This window comes from Salvelinus fontinalis, chromosome 17 (assembly GCF_029448725.1).
Source record: "Salvelinus fontinalis isolate EN_2023a chromosome 17, ASM2944872v1, whole genome shotgun sequence".
Taxonomy (NCBI): Eukaryota; Metazoa; Chordata; class Actinopteri; order Salmoniformes; family Salmonidae; genus Salvelinus; species Salvelinus fontinalis.
Window position 1 is genome coordinate 41,676,362 of NC_074681.1, and position 15,931 is coordinate 41,692,292.

Genomic DNA, 15,931 nt, shown 5'->3' on the forward strand with positions numbered 1-15,931 from the left:
AACAGTGAGACAGCGTAGAGGGAGGAGGTCAGAGACCTGGAAGTGTGGTGTGCACGACAACGCCTATTCCCTCTCAGGAGACTGAAAAGATTTGTCATGGGTCCTCAGATCCTCAAAAAGTTCTACAGCTGCACCATCGAGAGCATCCTGACTGGTTGCATCACCGCTTGGTATGGCAACTGCTCTGCATTTGGCCGCAAGGTGTTACAGAGGGTAGTGCACACGGCCCAGCACATCACTGGGGCCAAGCTCACGGCCATCCAGGATCTCTATACCAGGTGGTGTCAGAGGAAGGCCCTAAAAATGGTCAAAGACTCCAGCCACCCTAGTCATAGAGTGTTCTCTCTGCTACCTCAAGCGATACCGGAGGGCCAAGTCTAGGTCTAAAAGGCTCCTTAACAGCTCCTACCCCTAAGCCATTACACTGCTAAACAGTTAATGAAATGGCTATCCGGACTATTTGCATTGATCCCCTTTTTTATGCTGCTGCCACTCACTGTTTATTATCTATGTATAGTCGCTTTACCCCTACCTACATGTACATATTACCTCGGTACCCCTGCACATTGACACGGTACTGGTAGCTAGGGTTGCAAAGGGTCGGAAACTTTCCGGGAATTTTTCCATGGGAAGTTAAGCCCTGGAATTTGGGGAATTTTACTTATATTCATCAGAAAAGTTTGCTTATAACAGTGAACTTTTTTTGTGGGATACACAAGGCAATTCTAGGTCTTGTGGCATATTTTGGTTAAAGTATCCCCAATTCAATGGAATTGAAACCCTCTGCATGTACAGTACGCTCTTCCATCACATGTGCAGTGCACTTTTCCATCACATGTACAGCTGATTCTCAAGATCTTGCACACTAATGAGATTCTATTGAGCCCACACTACTACACTGTCTGCGACAAGGACTACATGCTTTCTGGTAAGTTTTGATTACAATACTGGGTGGGGTGAATATATTTTATATTACATTATATTTTTGTTAACTAGTAAATAGTAGCCTACAGCAAAGTGTGTTTAAATTATTTCTAACTTGTTAACAATTTCTGCTTGTTAGTTTTTGCTACCATGTGGGTTTTAGCTTGCTTGAGCCTGCTAACTGAGGAGTGTTAATTCACCTGTTTCCATACATGTTTCATTTTAAAACATTTATCTTACAAAGGAGTTGTTTAATCTAACTGATTAACTATTGATCTGTACATACATAAAATTGTATTTGTTGTTTATTTTAACTCATTTCTTTCTAATCTTTACAGGGAAATGCTATGGGCACTATCTGATGTGTGGAGACATTTCACTGCAGCTAATGTAGAAGGAAGCTGTGTACATTTGCAAATACTGTGCCAAATCATATGTGAAGAATGCAACAAAGATGCAGAATCATCTGGCCAAGTGCATAAAGTTCCTTCAGCACTCACAACAAGCAACCTCTGACAAAAGTCCCTCTACTTCCATTCAAGGTGAAAATTATGAATCAGACATCAGACTTATAGATAGCAACAGCTCATGGTCCTCCTGGAATCAGTGGAGGCATGTAGTCAGAGAAATGCTGATTAATGTCTTGCTCGAGCTATGTATGCAACTGGTTCACCTCTGATGCTCACAGGCAATGTGTATTGGAAGAGATTTCTGAATGTTCTTCGCCCAGCATACACCCCTCCAACCAGACATGCTTTATCTACTCATTTGCTGGATGCAGAGTTCAACAGAGTTCAAGTGAAGGTCAAGCAAATCATAGAGAAAGCAGACTGTATTGCAATCATCTCTGATAGGTGGTCGAATGTTTCTGGGCAAGGAATAATTAACTACATCATCTCCACCCCTCAACCAGTATTCTACAAGAGCACAGACACAAGGGACAACAGACACACTGGTCTCTACATTGCAGATTAGCTGAAGGCAGTCGTCAATGACCTTGGACCACAGAAGGTATTTGCACTGGTGACAGACAATGCTGCGAACATGAAGGCTGCTTGGTCTGTGGAGGAATCCTATCCTCACATCACACCCATTGGCTGTGCTGCTCATGCATTGAATCTGCTCCTCAAGGACATCATGACACTGAAAACAATGGATACAATCTACAAGAGAGCCAAGGAAATGGTTAGGTATGTGAAGTGTCATCAAGTTATTGCAGCAAACTTCGTCACCAAGCAAAGTGAGAAGAATAAGAGCACCACATTGAAGCTGCCCAGCAAACCTCATTGGGGTGGTGTTGTCATGATGTTTGACAGTCTCCTTGCGGGGGAGTCTCTCCAAGAAATGGCCATATCACAGTCTGCCGATATAGACAGCCCCATCAAGAGGATCCTCCTGGATGATGTATTTTGGGCAAAGACTGGTAAGCAGCCTGAAGCTCCTGAAACCTATAGCAGTAGCCATTGCACGGATTGAGGGAGGTAATGCCACCCTGTCCGATGTTCAGACTCTGCTTGCAGATGTAAGAGAAGAAGTCCGTACTGCCTTGCCCACTTCACTGTTGCTCCATGCAGGGAAAACTGCTGTTCTGAAATACATCAAAAAGCACACCTCAGCATACTTCTTGGACCCCAAGTATGCTGGCAAGAGCATCCTGTCTGGTGCAGAGATCAACAAGGCCTATGGTGTCATCACTACCATGTCTCACCACCTTGGCCTGGATGAGGGCAAGGTTCTTGGCAGTCTGGCGAAGGACACTTCCAAGAAGGGCTTTGGGATGGAGATGCAATATGGCAGTCGTGCCAACATATCTCATCAGCCACCTGGTGGAAGGGACTTTGGATCTGAGGCTCTTTCCCCTGTTGCCTCTATCATCATCCTCCAAATCCCACCAACATCAGCCGCCTCAGAGCGCAACTGGTCCTTGTTTGGGAACACACACACCAAAGCACGCAACAGGCTGACCAATACAAGGGTTGAAAAATTGGTGGCCATGCAGGCAAATTTGAAGCTTTTTGAGCCTGACAACGAGCCATCCAGGGTTGGAAAGTGACAGTGAAGATGAGGCCTCAGAGTCTGATGTTCAAGCAGTGGACATTGAGGAGGTCCAGGGAGAAGACATGGAAGCCTAAGAGGAAGACAACCAAAGCTTTAGTTTCAAAACTCATTTTACAGATGTATGTTGAAAATGTTTTTGGGAGATGCGATGGGTCATTGGGGATCATTCAATATTCCCTTTCTTTTGTTGTTCTGTGAAATCATCCCATGTGAAAAGTCAACTCATTTTTATTAAAGTTAAATTTGTTACTAAATCGTTTTTTACATTTATATTGGAAGGATTTAATCATTTGCAATTGTCTACTTATGATAAGGTAAAAGGTTTATGTTTCTGTCTCCATATGATATGGTAAATATATCCAATGCAAAAAAAACATCTCAATTTAAATGGTATTAATATTGATTTGCATATATTTCCATTAATTACCACATATTAACACATATGCCATATATTAACATATATTCTGTTCATTCCCACGGGAAGTTTCCACCTCTGAATATTCACCAAAATGTGCAACCCTACTGGTAGCCCCTGTATATAGCCTCGTTATTGTTATTTTGTGCTGTTTTTTATATTGGATAAAAGTAGATTCCCATGTGAGGACATGTGCTAAACAGAGTAAGTTAGTGCAGTTAACAACCAAAGATTAAGACGAAAGGTGGTCAAAGTAGTAGCCTTCAATAAAGTCCTTGGCATACCTCCTAATCTGACTTTGGTGCAGGTCAATTTGGTCTTCACAGTTCCGTCTCTGGTAAGCACAAGTTTATTTGTCACATAGGATACGCACAGGATACAGAAGGTGTAAACGGTACAGTGAAATGGTTACTTGCATAGTAGCAATATAAAAAATAGAAAGTGCTGAGATTAAATATTTTGTAATTATTATACTGAACAAAAATACAAATGCAACATGCAACAATTTCAAAGATTTTTACTGAGTTACAGTTCATATAAGGAAATCAGTCAAATAAATAAATTAGGCCCTAATCTATGGATTTCACATGACTGGGAATACAGATATGCATGTTGGTCACAGATGCCTTAAAAGAAAGGTAGGTGCGTGGATCAGAAAAACAGTCCGTATCTGATGTGGCCACCATTTGCCTCATGCAGCGCGACATCTCCTTCGCATAGAGTTGATCAGGCTGTTGATTGTGGCCTGTGGAATGTTGTCCCACTCTTCAATGGCTGGATATTGGCGGGAACTGGAACAAGCTGTTGTACCTGTCGATCCAGAGCATCCCAAACATGCTCAATTGGTGACATGTCTGGTGAGTATGCAGGCCATGTAAGAACTGGCATATTTTCAGCTTGAAAGAATTGTGTACAGATCCCTGCGACATGGGGCTGTGTATTATCATGCTGAAACATGAGGTGATGGCAGCGGATGAATGGCACGACAATGGGCTTCAGGTTCTCGTGACGGTATCTCTGTGCATTCAAATTGCCTTTGATAAAATGCAACTGTGTCCGTTGTCTGTAGCTTATACCTACCCATACATTAACAGGTGGCGCCAAGATAGAAACAACCGCAATCGCCATCACAACCACCAATGCCACGTTGAGCCAGGCATGCTTGCCTACCCCACCGTCAGATGGTCCACCGTCAGATTTGTCTGCCGTTGACCAGCCTGTCAACCAAATCTAGCAAAGTTCCCTTCAAGTATGATAAATGGCAAATCACGCTGCTTCTCTTCAAGGATGTATGACCAGTTTGTGTGGATTGAGTATAGTAAAGCAAAAGATGCAATATATTGTACGTTTTGTCCGCACTTTCCTGGGGCAAATGTTGAATTCAGATTTGTACGAGATGGATTTAAAAACTGGAAACTCACAAGAAATGCTTGCTGCAAACACGAGAATATCAAATTACATGCTAGTGCCCTTGCAACATTTGAATTCTAGACCCATGGGCCTAGAAGTCGTGAGACTGTGTTGATTTTGCTACGAATTGAAATCCTCAAAATCAGCTTTTCTATGTTCAGAGATAACTCAGGGGGAGACTTTGATAAAGTTCTCAAGCTAACTGAAGAGATGATGATTAAGCATGATATTAGTAATTGGAATGTGAGCGCATCACGGCAGCGAAAACTGCCTGTAAAATTGGCAGACATTGTTGTCACATCTTCATTAAGGAAAACATCCAGCATCAAGAGTGACAGTGACCTGAGGCAACTTTGGAACAATATTCTAGACAGACAGATTACTGAGTTAAACTCGAGATTTCAAGAAGACGTATGGGATCATGCAAGCGGCAGCTTCCTTTTCCAAAGAATCCCAAACTTGCGGCCTTAAAGAGCAGCTGAAGACCACATGCGATCATTATGCAATATCAATTGAGGATGCTGAATTCACTGTTTTTATTCAGCAGTTGAGTTGCACAATTAACATAAGAAAGTGACTTTGTCCATAATGAGTGTACTTGACAGCTGCCCTGATGATATTTTCCCTAATATAAACTGTTAACTTCTCTAGGGTAGGGGGCAGCATTTGGAATTTTGGATGAAAAGCATGCCCAAATTACACTGCCAGCTACTCATCCCCAGAAGATAAGATATGCATATTATTAGTACATTTGGATAGAAAACACTGAAGTTTCTAAAACTGTTTGAGTCATGTCTGTGAGTATAACAGAACTTAGCAGGCGAAACCCCGAGAACAAACCATTCAAAAAAAAATTGTTGACCTGCTTGCAAGTTCCTACCGCTTCCACTGGATGTCAACAGTCTTGAGAAATTGGTTGAGGTTATTCCTTTGTGTAATGAAGAAGTAGGGCCATCTTGAACGAGAGTCACTTGAAGAGTCCTGTTAGATAGAAGCGCGTGACCAGAAAGCTAGCTATAGTTGGTTTTAATCCTGTATTGAACACAGATCATCACGTCTTCAATTTGATCGATTATTAACGTTAAAAAATACCTAAAGTTGTATTACAAAAGTAGTTTGAAATGTTTTGGCAAAGTTTACAGGTAACCTTTGAGATATTTTCTAGTCACGTTTGAGCAAGTTGGAACCGGTGTTTTTCTGGATCAAACGCGCCAAATAAATTGACATTTTGGATATATATCGACGGAATTAATCAAACAAAAGGACCATTTGTGATGTTTATGGGACATATTGGAGTGCCAACAACAGAAGCCCGTCAAAGGTAAGGCATGAATTATATTTTTATTTCTGCGTTTTGTGTCGTGCCTGCAGGGTTGAAATATGCTTCTCTGTCTTTGTTTACTATTGTGCTATCCTCAGATAATAGCATCGTTTGCTTTCGCCGAAAAGCGTATTTGAATTCTTACATGTTGGCTGGATTCACAACCAGTGTAGCTTTAATTTGGTATCTTTCATGTGTGATTTAATGAAAGATTGATTTTTATAGTAATTTTCATAGTAATTCATTTGAATTTGGCGCTCTGCATTTTCTCTGGCTTTTTGCCAAGTGAGACAATAGCGTCCCGCCTAAACTCAGATTTTGGGATATAAATATGAACTTTACCGAACAAAACATACATGTATTGTGTAACATGAAGTCCTATGAGTGTCATCTGATGAAGATAATCAAAGGTTAGTGATTCATTTTATCTCTATTTCTGCTTTTTGTTACTCCTCTCTTTGGCTGGAAAAATTGCTGTCTTTTTCTGTGACCTAACATAATCGTTTGGTGTGCTTTCGTCATAAAACCTTTTTGAAATCGGACACTTTGGCTGGATTTACAACAAGTGTATCTTTAAAATGGTGTAAAATACTTGTATGTTTGAGGAATTTAAATTATGGTATTTCTGTTGTTTTGAATTTGGCGCACTGCAGTTTCACTGGCTTTCTCTAGGGTATGTGGGACGCTACCGTCCCACATACCCTAGAGAGGTTAAAGATCATTGTCACACTTCCAATGACATCATGCGGTGTGGAGAGACTTTTCCCAACAACAACTAGGATAAAACAATCGTCTTCGCACACCAATGACAAGCGCCCGGCTGAACCACTTCAGTTTGCTGTCTTTTGAGAGTGAACTGACAGATACATTGGATTATGATGAAATCATCACCATATTCAACTCAAAGCCTCGCCGTCTGCGCCTTGTGATGTAGGTCACGCCTTATGATACGTCAACTAAAGGTAAGGTACCTTTTTATAGTACTACTGCCCGCCGTGCTATAAATGGTAACATCAAATATAGGCTTGTTTGCCCATCGAGATTAAAGTGCGCCTGAAGATGAGTTTCATGTTGTTGGCAACTGGTCTAAAGTTACTGTCTTATTTTAATATGCTGGGATAGGTAATTATTTGTATATGTAACGAGGTTGTGCCAAGTACTATGCACTAGTATAAAACGATTGTATTAAGAAATAATTATATGGTGCACATCGCAAAATAAATGTAATAAATAAGTAGAAAAAGTGCCTAGACAAATTTTTCTAGGCCTATCCAATAGAAAAACATCTGGCTACACCCCTGGTGTAATGATCATGCTGTTTAATCAGCTTCTTGAAATGCCACACCTGTCAGGTGGATGGATTATCTTGGCAAAGGATAAATGCTCACTAACAAGGATGTAAACAAAGTTGTGCAAAACATTTGAGAGAAATAAGCTGGAACATTTTTTGTGAACTTTTATTTCAGTTTATGAAACATGGGACCAACACTTTACATGTTGCGTTTTATATTTTTGTTTAGTGTGTAGGTGATGCTAACCCAGACACACCTGTCTAAATGTCTAAAATGCTACAACCACCCCCCAGCCACATCTAGCTAAGTGGATGGGTCAGTAATGTCTAGACAGGTACACATGTTCATGAAATACAATGGATGGCCGTAATCACCTTCAGACACACCTGGTTAATTTGATGGGTCATGTAATCATCTGGCGATGTGGAGTCTTTTGTTTAGACATGTAGTTAGCCAAACAATGAACCATAATTCCAACACATACAATACTAGCAATGCAAACAGATTGTCATAGCTAGCCACCACGCATAAAATGCAGTAGTATGAATCTGTAAGTAGCGAAAGCTAACCAACTAGGTTCATTGTTAGCTAGCGAGCAATCAAGTTAAGGTTAGCTAGCTAGCTAACAATACTCTTTAACCTGCAATGAAAATGACTTTCTGCCTAAATTAGAAATGTATGATATCTGAAAATGTAGCTAGATTTACCCATATACATGCAGGAACGCTTCATGGCAGACCGGAACCGCTTTAACGAAGTAAGACGTCCTGTGTCTTTTCCGTTTTGTTTGTACAGCATGTTTGGCCCGTTGTGACAAGTCTCTCCGGTTCACACTGACCATGTGCAGAAAGTAGTCCATCACAACTTTTCCCCACTGATCTTTGTCGATAGTGCCTGCTAAATTCAAGGCAGCAATGTTATTGAGAGCAGTAGCAACGCTTTTGCAGTTCTACATGGCTAACATTATATCTTTCAAAAGAGCTTCAGTAGCAAGGATTATCTACATACTGAGCAGCTCAGGTTATAGACAGAAGCATGCTACATGGCAGACCAATCCGAACTCATCTCTCGGCATGTCCAGCCCACCCATTATCTCAGCCAATCATGGCTAGCGTGAAGGTTCCTGTATTTTTCTGTGGCTGAACCAACTAGGCTTGTAATTGAACAATTATATTCTTATTTACAGATGGCATACAAGTTTGTTATTAAGGCACATGAAAGTTCACATGTTCCCGAAGGCATTTCTGTCAAATGCATTGTGATGGAGAGAATTGTTTTTCAAATGCCTCTCCTGTGAAGGAGTGACGTGCAACATACTCATACATATCTCTCTCTCTTTCTCTCTGTGTGTGTGTGTATGTGTATGTGTGCGTGTGCGTGTGCGCAGGTATACTCCCTGATGAGGAGGTGTTGGGAGTATGACCCGGCGAACAGGATCCAGTTCAAAGGCCTGATCACGGAGCTGGAGACGCTGCTGGACGAGAGGCACAGAGGAGATAGACTGGCTGTCTACTGATAGAGCTCACACATAGATGGATATATATATATACATTTCTTGCACCATCACCCTTTGAATGGCACAAATACTCAATCCATGTCTCAAGGCTTAAAAATCATTATTTAACCTTTCTCCTTCCCTTCATCTACACTGTTTGAAGGGGATTTAACAAGTGACATCAATAAGGGATCATAGCTTTCACCTGGATTCACCTGGTCAGTCGGTCGTGGAAAGAGCAGGTGTTCTTAATGTTTTGAACACTCAGTGTATATGCCATTTAGCAAACACATCTATCCAAATAGACGGATGGATGGATGAAAAGACTGACAGACAGACGAATGTCAGTTAGCGGAACAGACAGATGTGTGTTAGCACAGATAGACTGACAGACTGACATTGACTACTACAGACATAAAAATAGACGTAATCTAGCACAGACACACAAAGACAGACAGACGTCAACCATCACAGACAGGCAGAAGGACAAAAGCTACATTTTTTTTACAATGCAGAAACAAATTGCCCAGATGTGGGCTTGATTTATATACTTTTCCACATACTGTACATATACAGTAACTCAAAAGTATTCTGACCATCAAATGCATGCTGCTGTCATTCAATATTTTCTATAGTACAGTATTTGTTTCTTTCTTTTTACAAGCTATTGATACACATTGTAAGTTAAATAGGACCTTTTTGGATAACTGAGTTAGTTCATTTTGTAAGGATGAAAGACATCGAGGCGGTAATTTGCGTTAGCCAACAAACAGATAGCTTTTCATAACTTTTTTGTTAGCCGGTGTCAGAGGTGTAACCAATGATGTATATAAACCCTGGATTGCTGATGCTATGCATTGGCCAATGAGAGGCTTTGAAGGCAACGGTTGAGTATATTGGCATTCCCCTGAAAAGCAGTCCTCCATACGAGTTCTACAGTATTTCAATTAATTGTTTCAAGGACAAAATTGCATATATTTAAGTACTTTTCATGTTGTATCGGAGACATATTTTTTTTAATGTTTAGCTCAAATAATATAATTCAAATATATGCATTAACTTGTCTGTAATAGAAGACATGTGGCAACAACAAATGCATTCTATAGCTTCCAAGCTATTTTTTACAATGGTGAGTGGAGTGCCCCCTGTCAGTCATCTAGTGTGTAAATATACATTATTGGGTGTAAAGTTTACTACAAGCTCTACGCAGGCGCAAGATTCGGAGTGTTGCAAAAAAGGGGCGGCTCCTTGTAATAGGCTCCGGCAGTCAACTGTGGGGGTAGTGTTGTCACTTGGTTCCTTGATCTAATCTGTAGGCTACAGAGGCTATTCATCATCAAAGTAGCCCATTTTGCATTGAAATATATTCTCAGTGACTGTTTAAACAGTAAACCAAACAACAAGAATCCAACCAAACAACAAGAATCCACCCAAAAGGCATTTAGTTTATTAGTAATAACTAGTGATTCAGGCTATTGTGAAATGGTAGAACCTGCTGTAGTCAACTAGCTAGCCATGTGCATTTTTCTCCATTACCAAAACATGATGGTCTATGTTTAGCTGATATGGGAATGAATAGACAAGCAGCATATCAAACTGGGATAATGTTTTAGGTTACACCAGCAAGTATACAAATATTTTCCAGGGCATATTTTTTTTAAATTATAAATCGGATTATTTCACATGGAGATGTGGGAAGGTATAAAGGCAAGTTAGCTTGAAATGCTTTAGCCAGGCTAAAGCTAGCTAGCCATGCTGCCAGCTAGATACTACTAGCAAGGGAAGGCAATTCTTCCTTGCCTTCACAAAATGGAAAGACTAAAATATTAAAACTTTGCTATTGCCCCCTAGTCAATGGGAGTGGAACCGGTGAGGGTATCATGTTAATGAAGGTGTCCGCTACTCTAAAAATCCCGCTCCACCCACGTGTGTACACGTAGATCAACAGAGTAAAGTTTGTAGTAACCTTAACACTTCAATAGCTTTCACCCCATAATTGATTTAACCTTTATTTAACTAGGCTAGTCAGTTAACTGTGTCAAAACTGTCAAATCTGTGAGCCCAATTGAGTAGATTATATCACACATTCCAGTGTTCAAACTGCTGCATGGGGTTTCTACTTATCATGCGACTAGGTGCGTCCAATTGCAATAGGTAACACAGGGGACCCTTGTGGATTTGACAGCTCTTAACGCAGTTATACCTCCGACAGCGCCTAAACAAAAGCAATGAAAGCAATGCATTTGTTGGCTAATGCGGGTTACCGCTGATCTGATTTAAGCCTGGCCTGCATCTTTAAGGCATGCACTTTTAATATTATTTTATAATACGCTAAGGATTCTAAACTGCGAGAATATCTCCTACAATTTTGGGCCGATTTTCTTCATTTTAGGCTCATCGTCCCACATGGGATTATCCACTTCATATTCCGCTGTGTTTTGTATACATTTTCCTGGTTTATGTGTTTGGAATGGCACGGTTGCTATTGCATCATCCTGCCAAAACTCTGAATCGATAATCACTTCCTAAGAAGGAATTCACCTCGACCACGCCCAACAAATTGGTGAAAACAATGTTCTTTCCCATTGACCCCCATTGTAAAAGAGCCAACTTGGTTGTTTTTTCTTGTTATACAAATAAATCTGAAAAGCTGGTATGTTGTTCAATGTAACCAGACAGGGCCGGCAATATGGGCGGGCCTTAGGGGGCCTGGCCTGCTCTACCCGTACCTCCTTACCCGTCCAAATAAAATACTGATAATTTTTGGGACCGAGACGCACGCCGACAGAAATACTCATCAACCTCAGATAAAACATCCGAGCAAGCAAAACAGCGCCCCTCTGTCTCAGTATGTGTAGACCATGTATCTGACGTAAGGCAGAGGGGTGCTGTTTCGCTCACTCGGATATTTTCTCCGGTGAGAGTTTCAGCAGAGAGGAAGAGGTGAAGCGAGGGGGCTCACTGCGTTTCTATGGGCATAATATGCAGACCTAAGCTTGTCGCTTGCCTTCCTACCTTTGGGACAACGACTTCCATTGTTTTATAAAGGTTTTTTTTAAAGGGGTGGCTCAGCTTAATATTGCGGAAAGATTGTTGCTTCCATCAATGTAATTGTCTGCATCATTTCCAATCCACCATAACTTTTTTTTGGTAAATATATATATATCCATATACATACAAGTACATATGCATACATACTGTATACACATATACATACACATACCTATATAGATATACATACTTTTTTTTATTTTTATATAAGTTTATTATTCCCCACAAACCCTACCACCCTTCCCCCAATTGGAGGGAACTAATAAAAAATAACACTTAGGCTTCTACCTTCAGTTTATACATCTTATACACATTTTACAGACACAATCTATTTTACAGTAGTTATATTTTGTTTGTTTTTAGTCCTTCCTCTATTTCTGATGTCCATCCAGTTTGATTTCTATTTGTAACTGTTCTATTTCACAAAAATTCTGAACCTATATACATTTTACAGACCCTGTATGTTTTACGTTGGTTATCTTGTTATTAGTCCCACCCTTCAGCTCCATTCAACCCCTCCCATCTATCTCTCAACACCATTTCTATTTGCCATATATTTTTCAACTGTGCTGTGATGCTTCACAAAAGTACTGAACCTTTCTATTCTCATAGCTTCTAGAGATTGTAAATGTAGAAAAACAAAATTTGCTAAAATAATTATTATATTATTGATTGATTGACTATGGCTTTTCAAATCACCCAGTATAGCTATCTGTAGCGTTATTTCTAGGCAAATGTTGCAATCTCTTCAGCCATTCCTGGACCTGAGACCAAAAACGAGCTACATATGGACAATACCAGAATAAATGATCTAATGACTCTGCCTCCTCACAGAAAAATCTGCAGAGCTGGGAAGATTGTATCCCCCATATATATATATATATAACGTTCTATTTGTTGCAAGAATTTTGTATCGTAATTTAAATTGAAAAATTTAAAGTTTTGAATCCGGCATTGTTTTGCGTATCAATTCATAAACCATGTGCCATGGAATGGGTACATCAAAAATCTCTTCCCAACTATTTTGCAATTTATATGGCACAGCTGTCAGTTTTTTGGTCCTTCAATGAAATTGGTATATGTTTTTATGTATCACACTTTTCTTTCATACAAGTTCCTTACCTTTTCCCCTTCTACTTGCCTCTTCCATTTTTGTGGTAATGCTGCAATTAGTTGGTTGTAAGTTTGGGAAGAGCAGACATTTCCATATGTCTGTGTTAGCTGCATGTGTGACAACTCCACCAGTCCTATTTATGATATCATACACTAAAATTATACCTTTTTTATTTTTTTAAATATGTTTTTTTTTAATCAATTTGTATATTTGAGTTTAACCACAATATTTGTTGTATTATTTGTTCTGTCTTTTCAAGTGGATTAAACTGAAATTGCAACCAACTTTCTATGGCTTGTTTAAAAAATAACAATATTTTGGAGATTATTTCCTTTTCAATCAACCGAAAGTGAGCAGGTGTAATCTGAATAAAGGGAAAAAGGCCATTCTTGAACATAGGATGAGACATTCCTACCAATTTACTAGAAAATCAGTTTGGATTTAAGTATAACTTTTGTATGACTGATGCCTTTAGTGAGGGGTCTAATGCTTTAATATTTAATCATGTCTGCCCTCCAAATTCATATTCATATAAATAACACCCTTTTCATTTTGTCTGGCTTGCCATTCCAAATAAAATGGAATATTTTTTGTTCATATAATTTTTTTGTTAAAAGTCACTAGGTGTAGGCAAAACCATAAGCAAATAGGTAAACTGTGATATGACTAAAGAGTTAATCAGGGTGATTTTTCCACAAATAGACAGGTATTTTCCTTTCCATGGTAGCACGATCTTATCTATTTTTGCTAACGTTCTATAAACATTTATTGGAGTGAGATTTCTTTCTTTTGGGATTTGTATACCGAGCATGTCCACATCTCCGTCAGACCATTTAATTGGTAAACTACACAGTAATGTAAAATTAGCATTTTTTAGTGATCCAATATATAATATAGTACACTTATCATAATTTGGTTTTAATCCAGAGAGGATAGCAAAAGTATCTAGATCCTCTAAGAGGCCGTGGAGAGACTCTAATTGTGTTTTAAAAGAAAACATGAATCATCAGCGTACAATGACACCTTCGTTTTTTAATCACGGATTTCTAATCCCTTAATATTATTGTTTGATCTAATTTTAACAGTTAACATTTCGATGGCAATAATAAGTAGATATGCCGATAGTGGGCAACCTTGTTTTACTCCTCTAGATAGTTTTAAACTTTCTGAGATGTAGCCATTATTTACTATTTTACACCTAGGGTTACTATACATAACTTTAACCCATTTTATAAGAGATTCCCCAAAATGTAAATATTCTAGGCATTCATATATAAACTCCAGTCGTACTTTATCAAAAGCCTTTTCAAAATCAGCTATGAAAACCAGGCCTGGTGTCCCTGATATTTCATAGTATTCTTTTGTTTCCAGTACTTGTCTTATATTATCTCCAATGTATCGTCCATGTAAAAAACATGTCTGATTAGGAGGAATAATATCTGACAATAATTTTTGAATTCTATGCACCAAGCATTTTGCTAGATGTTTGCATCACAACAATGAAGTGTAAGAGGTCTCCAATTATTTTCATGGACTGGATCTTTATATATACCACTTGGTTCCTGTTTCAGTAATAATGAGATCAGACCTTCTTGTTGAGTGTCTGATAATCTATCATTTATATAGGAGTGGTTAAAACATGCTAATAAGGGTCCTCTGAGTATATAAAAAAAAAAGTTTTGTATACTTCCACGACTCCCATTGTTAGGACGGAGACATGAGCATCTCGTCATTATATACAGAGCTCTGGTTTCAGCCTCTTGAGAATGGGAAATTAAAGTTGGCAGGGGTCCACAGTGCTCTGTTAGGATGCTGGCTTCCCCTAAAGTAAATGGATGTTTTGCCCAAATTATATAATTTCTCCTGTCTAAATAAAAACATTCAAAATACTTCACCAGAGAGCATAACTTTACCACAGAGGATCATTAGCTTCTTAAAAAAATGTCTGTGGATTGTTTCAAATCACAAGTGTGTAGGTTGGCCTATGCCTATTTGGCAAGCCCGCAATTTGGGCAGCGCAATATGTCTAGCTGATTGATTTGCCCTGTCAGTGAAAAGCATCTAAAATACGTGTGAAGATGATAATGTTTCTTGAGTATAATTTAAAATTTTGCAACAAGAAGAAGGGGAGGGGTGTGTGGCGACTATATGGTGACTATATGGTGTGTCTCTCTCCAGAATGCATGCACTCAGCTCTCCAAAATGCACTCGGCTCTCTCCCGCCAATTCTTGCACATTCATTGTTTATTCTATTAATTGTTTGCCCTTTGTTTATTTTTTATAAATTCCCCATTACGTGTCACCAGTAGGCCTAGTAAATGTATCGTTAATCCTCCGTAATTTGGTTACTTTAATTTCTGTCAATGCATGTATTAATTACAGTCATTTACCTGGTCTCCTATGTACAAATGTAGGAAAGTGCTCATTTGGCAATGTCTGGTTTCTGATTGTCTTAACTCACCACGTCCACCACTAATAAGCTGAGCTTCTCAATAATTTTTTCTTCACCTCACATTGTAGACAAAGTCTATTTATTTTTACATCCATTACGAATGATAGTTTGCGAATGATAGTTTCTTTCCAACACACCCGGCCTCGATAATCACGAAGCTTTAGTGTGAAAGAACAAAATGTTATGATCTGATGATCCCGCATATCCAGTGGAAACTTCATAAAAAACAGCTGTCTGCCCCGAGCTCACTGCCACGGAAACCCGGAGTAGGCTAGTTGATACAATGTTGCAAGTTCGCTAGCGAAAGCTTCAGGCCGGACCCAGTTGATGATTTGATTCGTTGTTGCACTTCACTAGCAATATCTCAAGTCAAAGGGAGGCAGGGAGACGGACTAGAAA

At 39.4% G+C, this 15,931-nt stretch overlaps 1 protein-coding gene across 1 annotated transcript in view; it reads left to right on the forward strand.

Annotated features, from left to right (window-relative positions):
• LOC129814412 (tyrosine-protein kinase JAK1-like) overlaps positions 1-13,364 on the forward strand; it is a 31,253-nt gene extending 17,889 nt beyond the window's left edge. The window contains exon 25 of the mRNA XM_055867519.1: positions 8,808-13,364. Within this exon, the coding sequence (XP_055723494.1) occupies positions 8,808-8,936 (129 nt within the window). The 3' untranslated portion in view covers positions 8,937-13,364. The remainder of the gene's footprint in view (positions 1-8,807) is intronic.
• Positions 13,365-15,931: the final 2,567 nt, after the last annotated feature.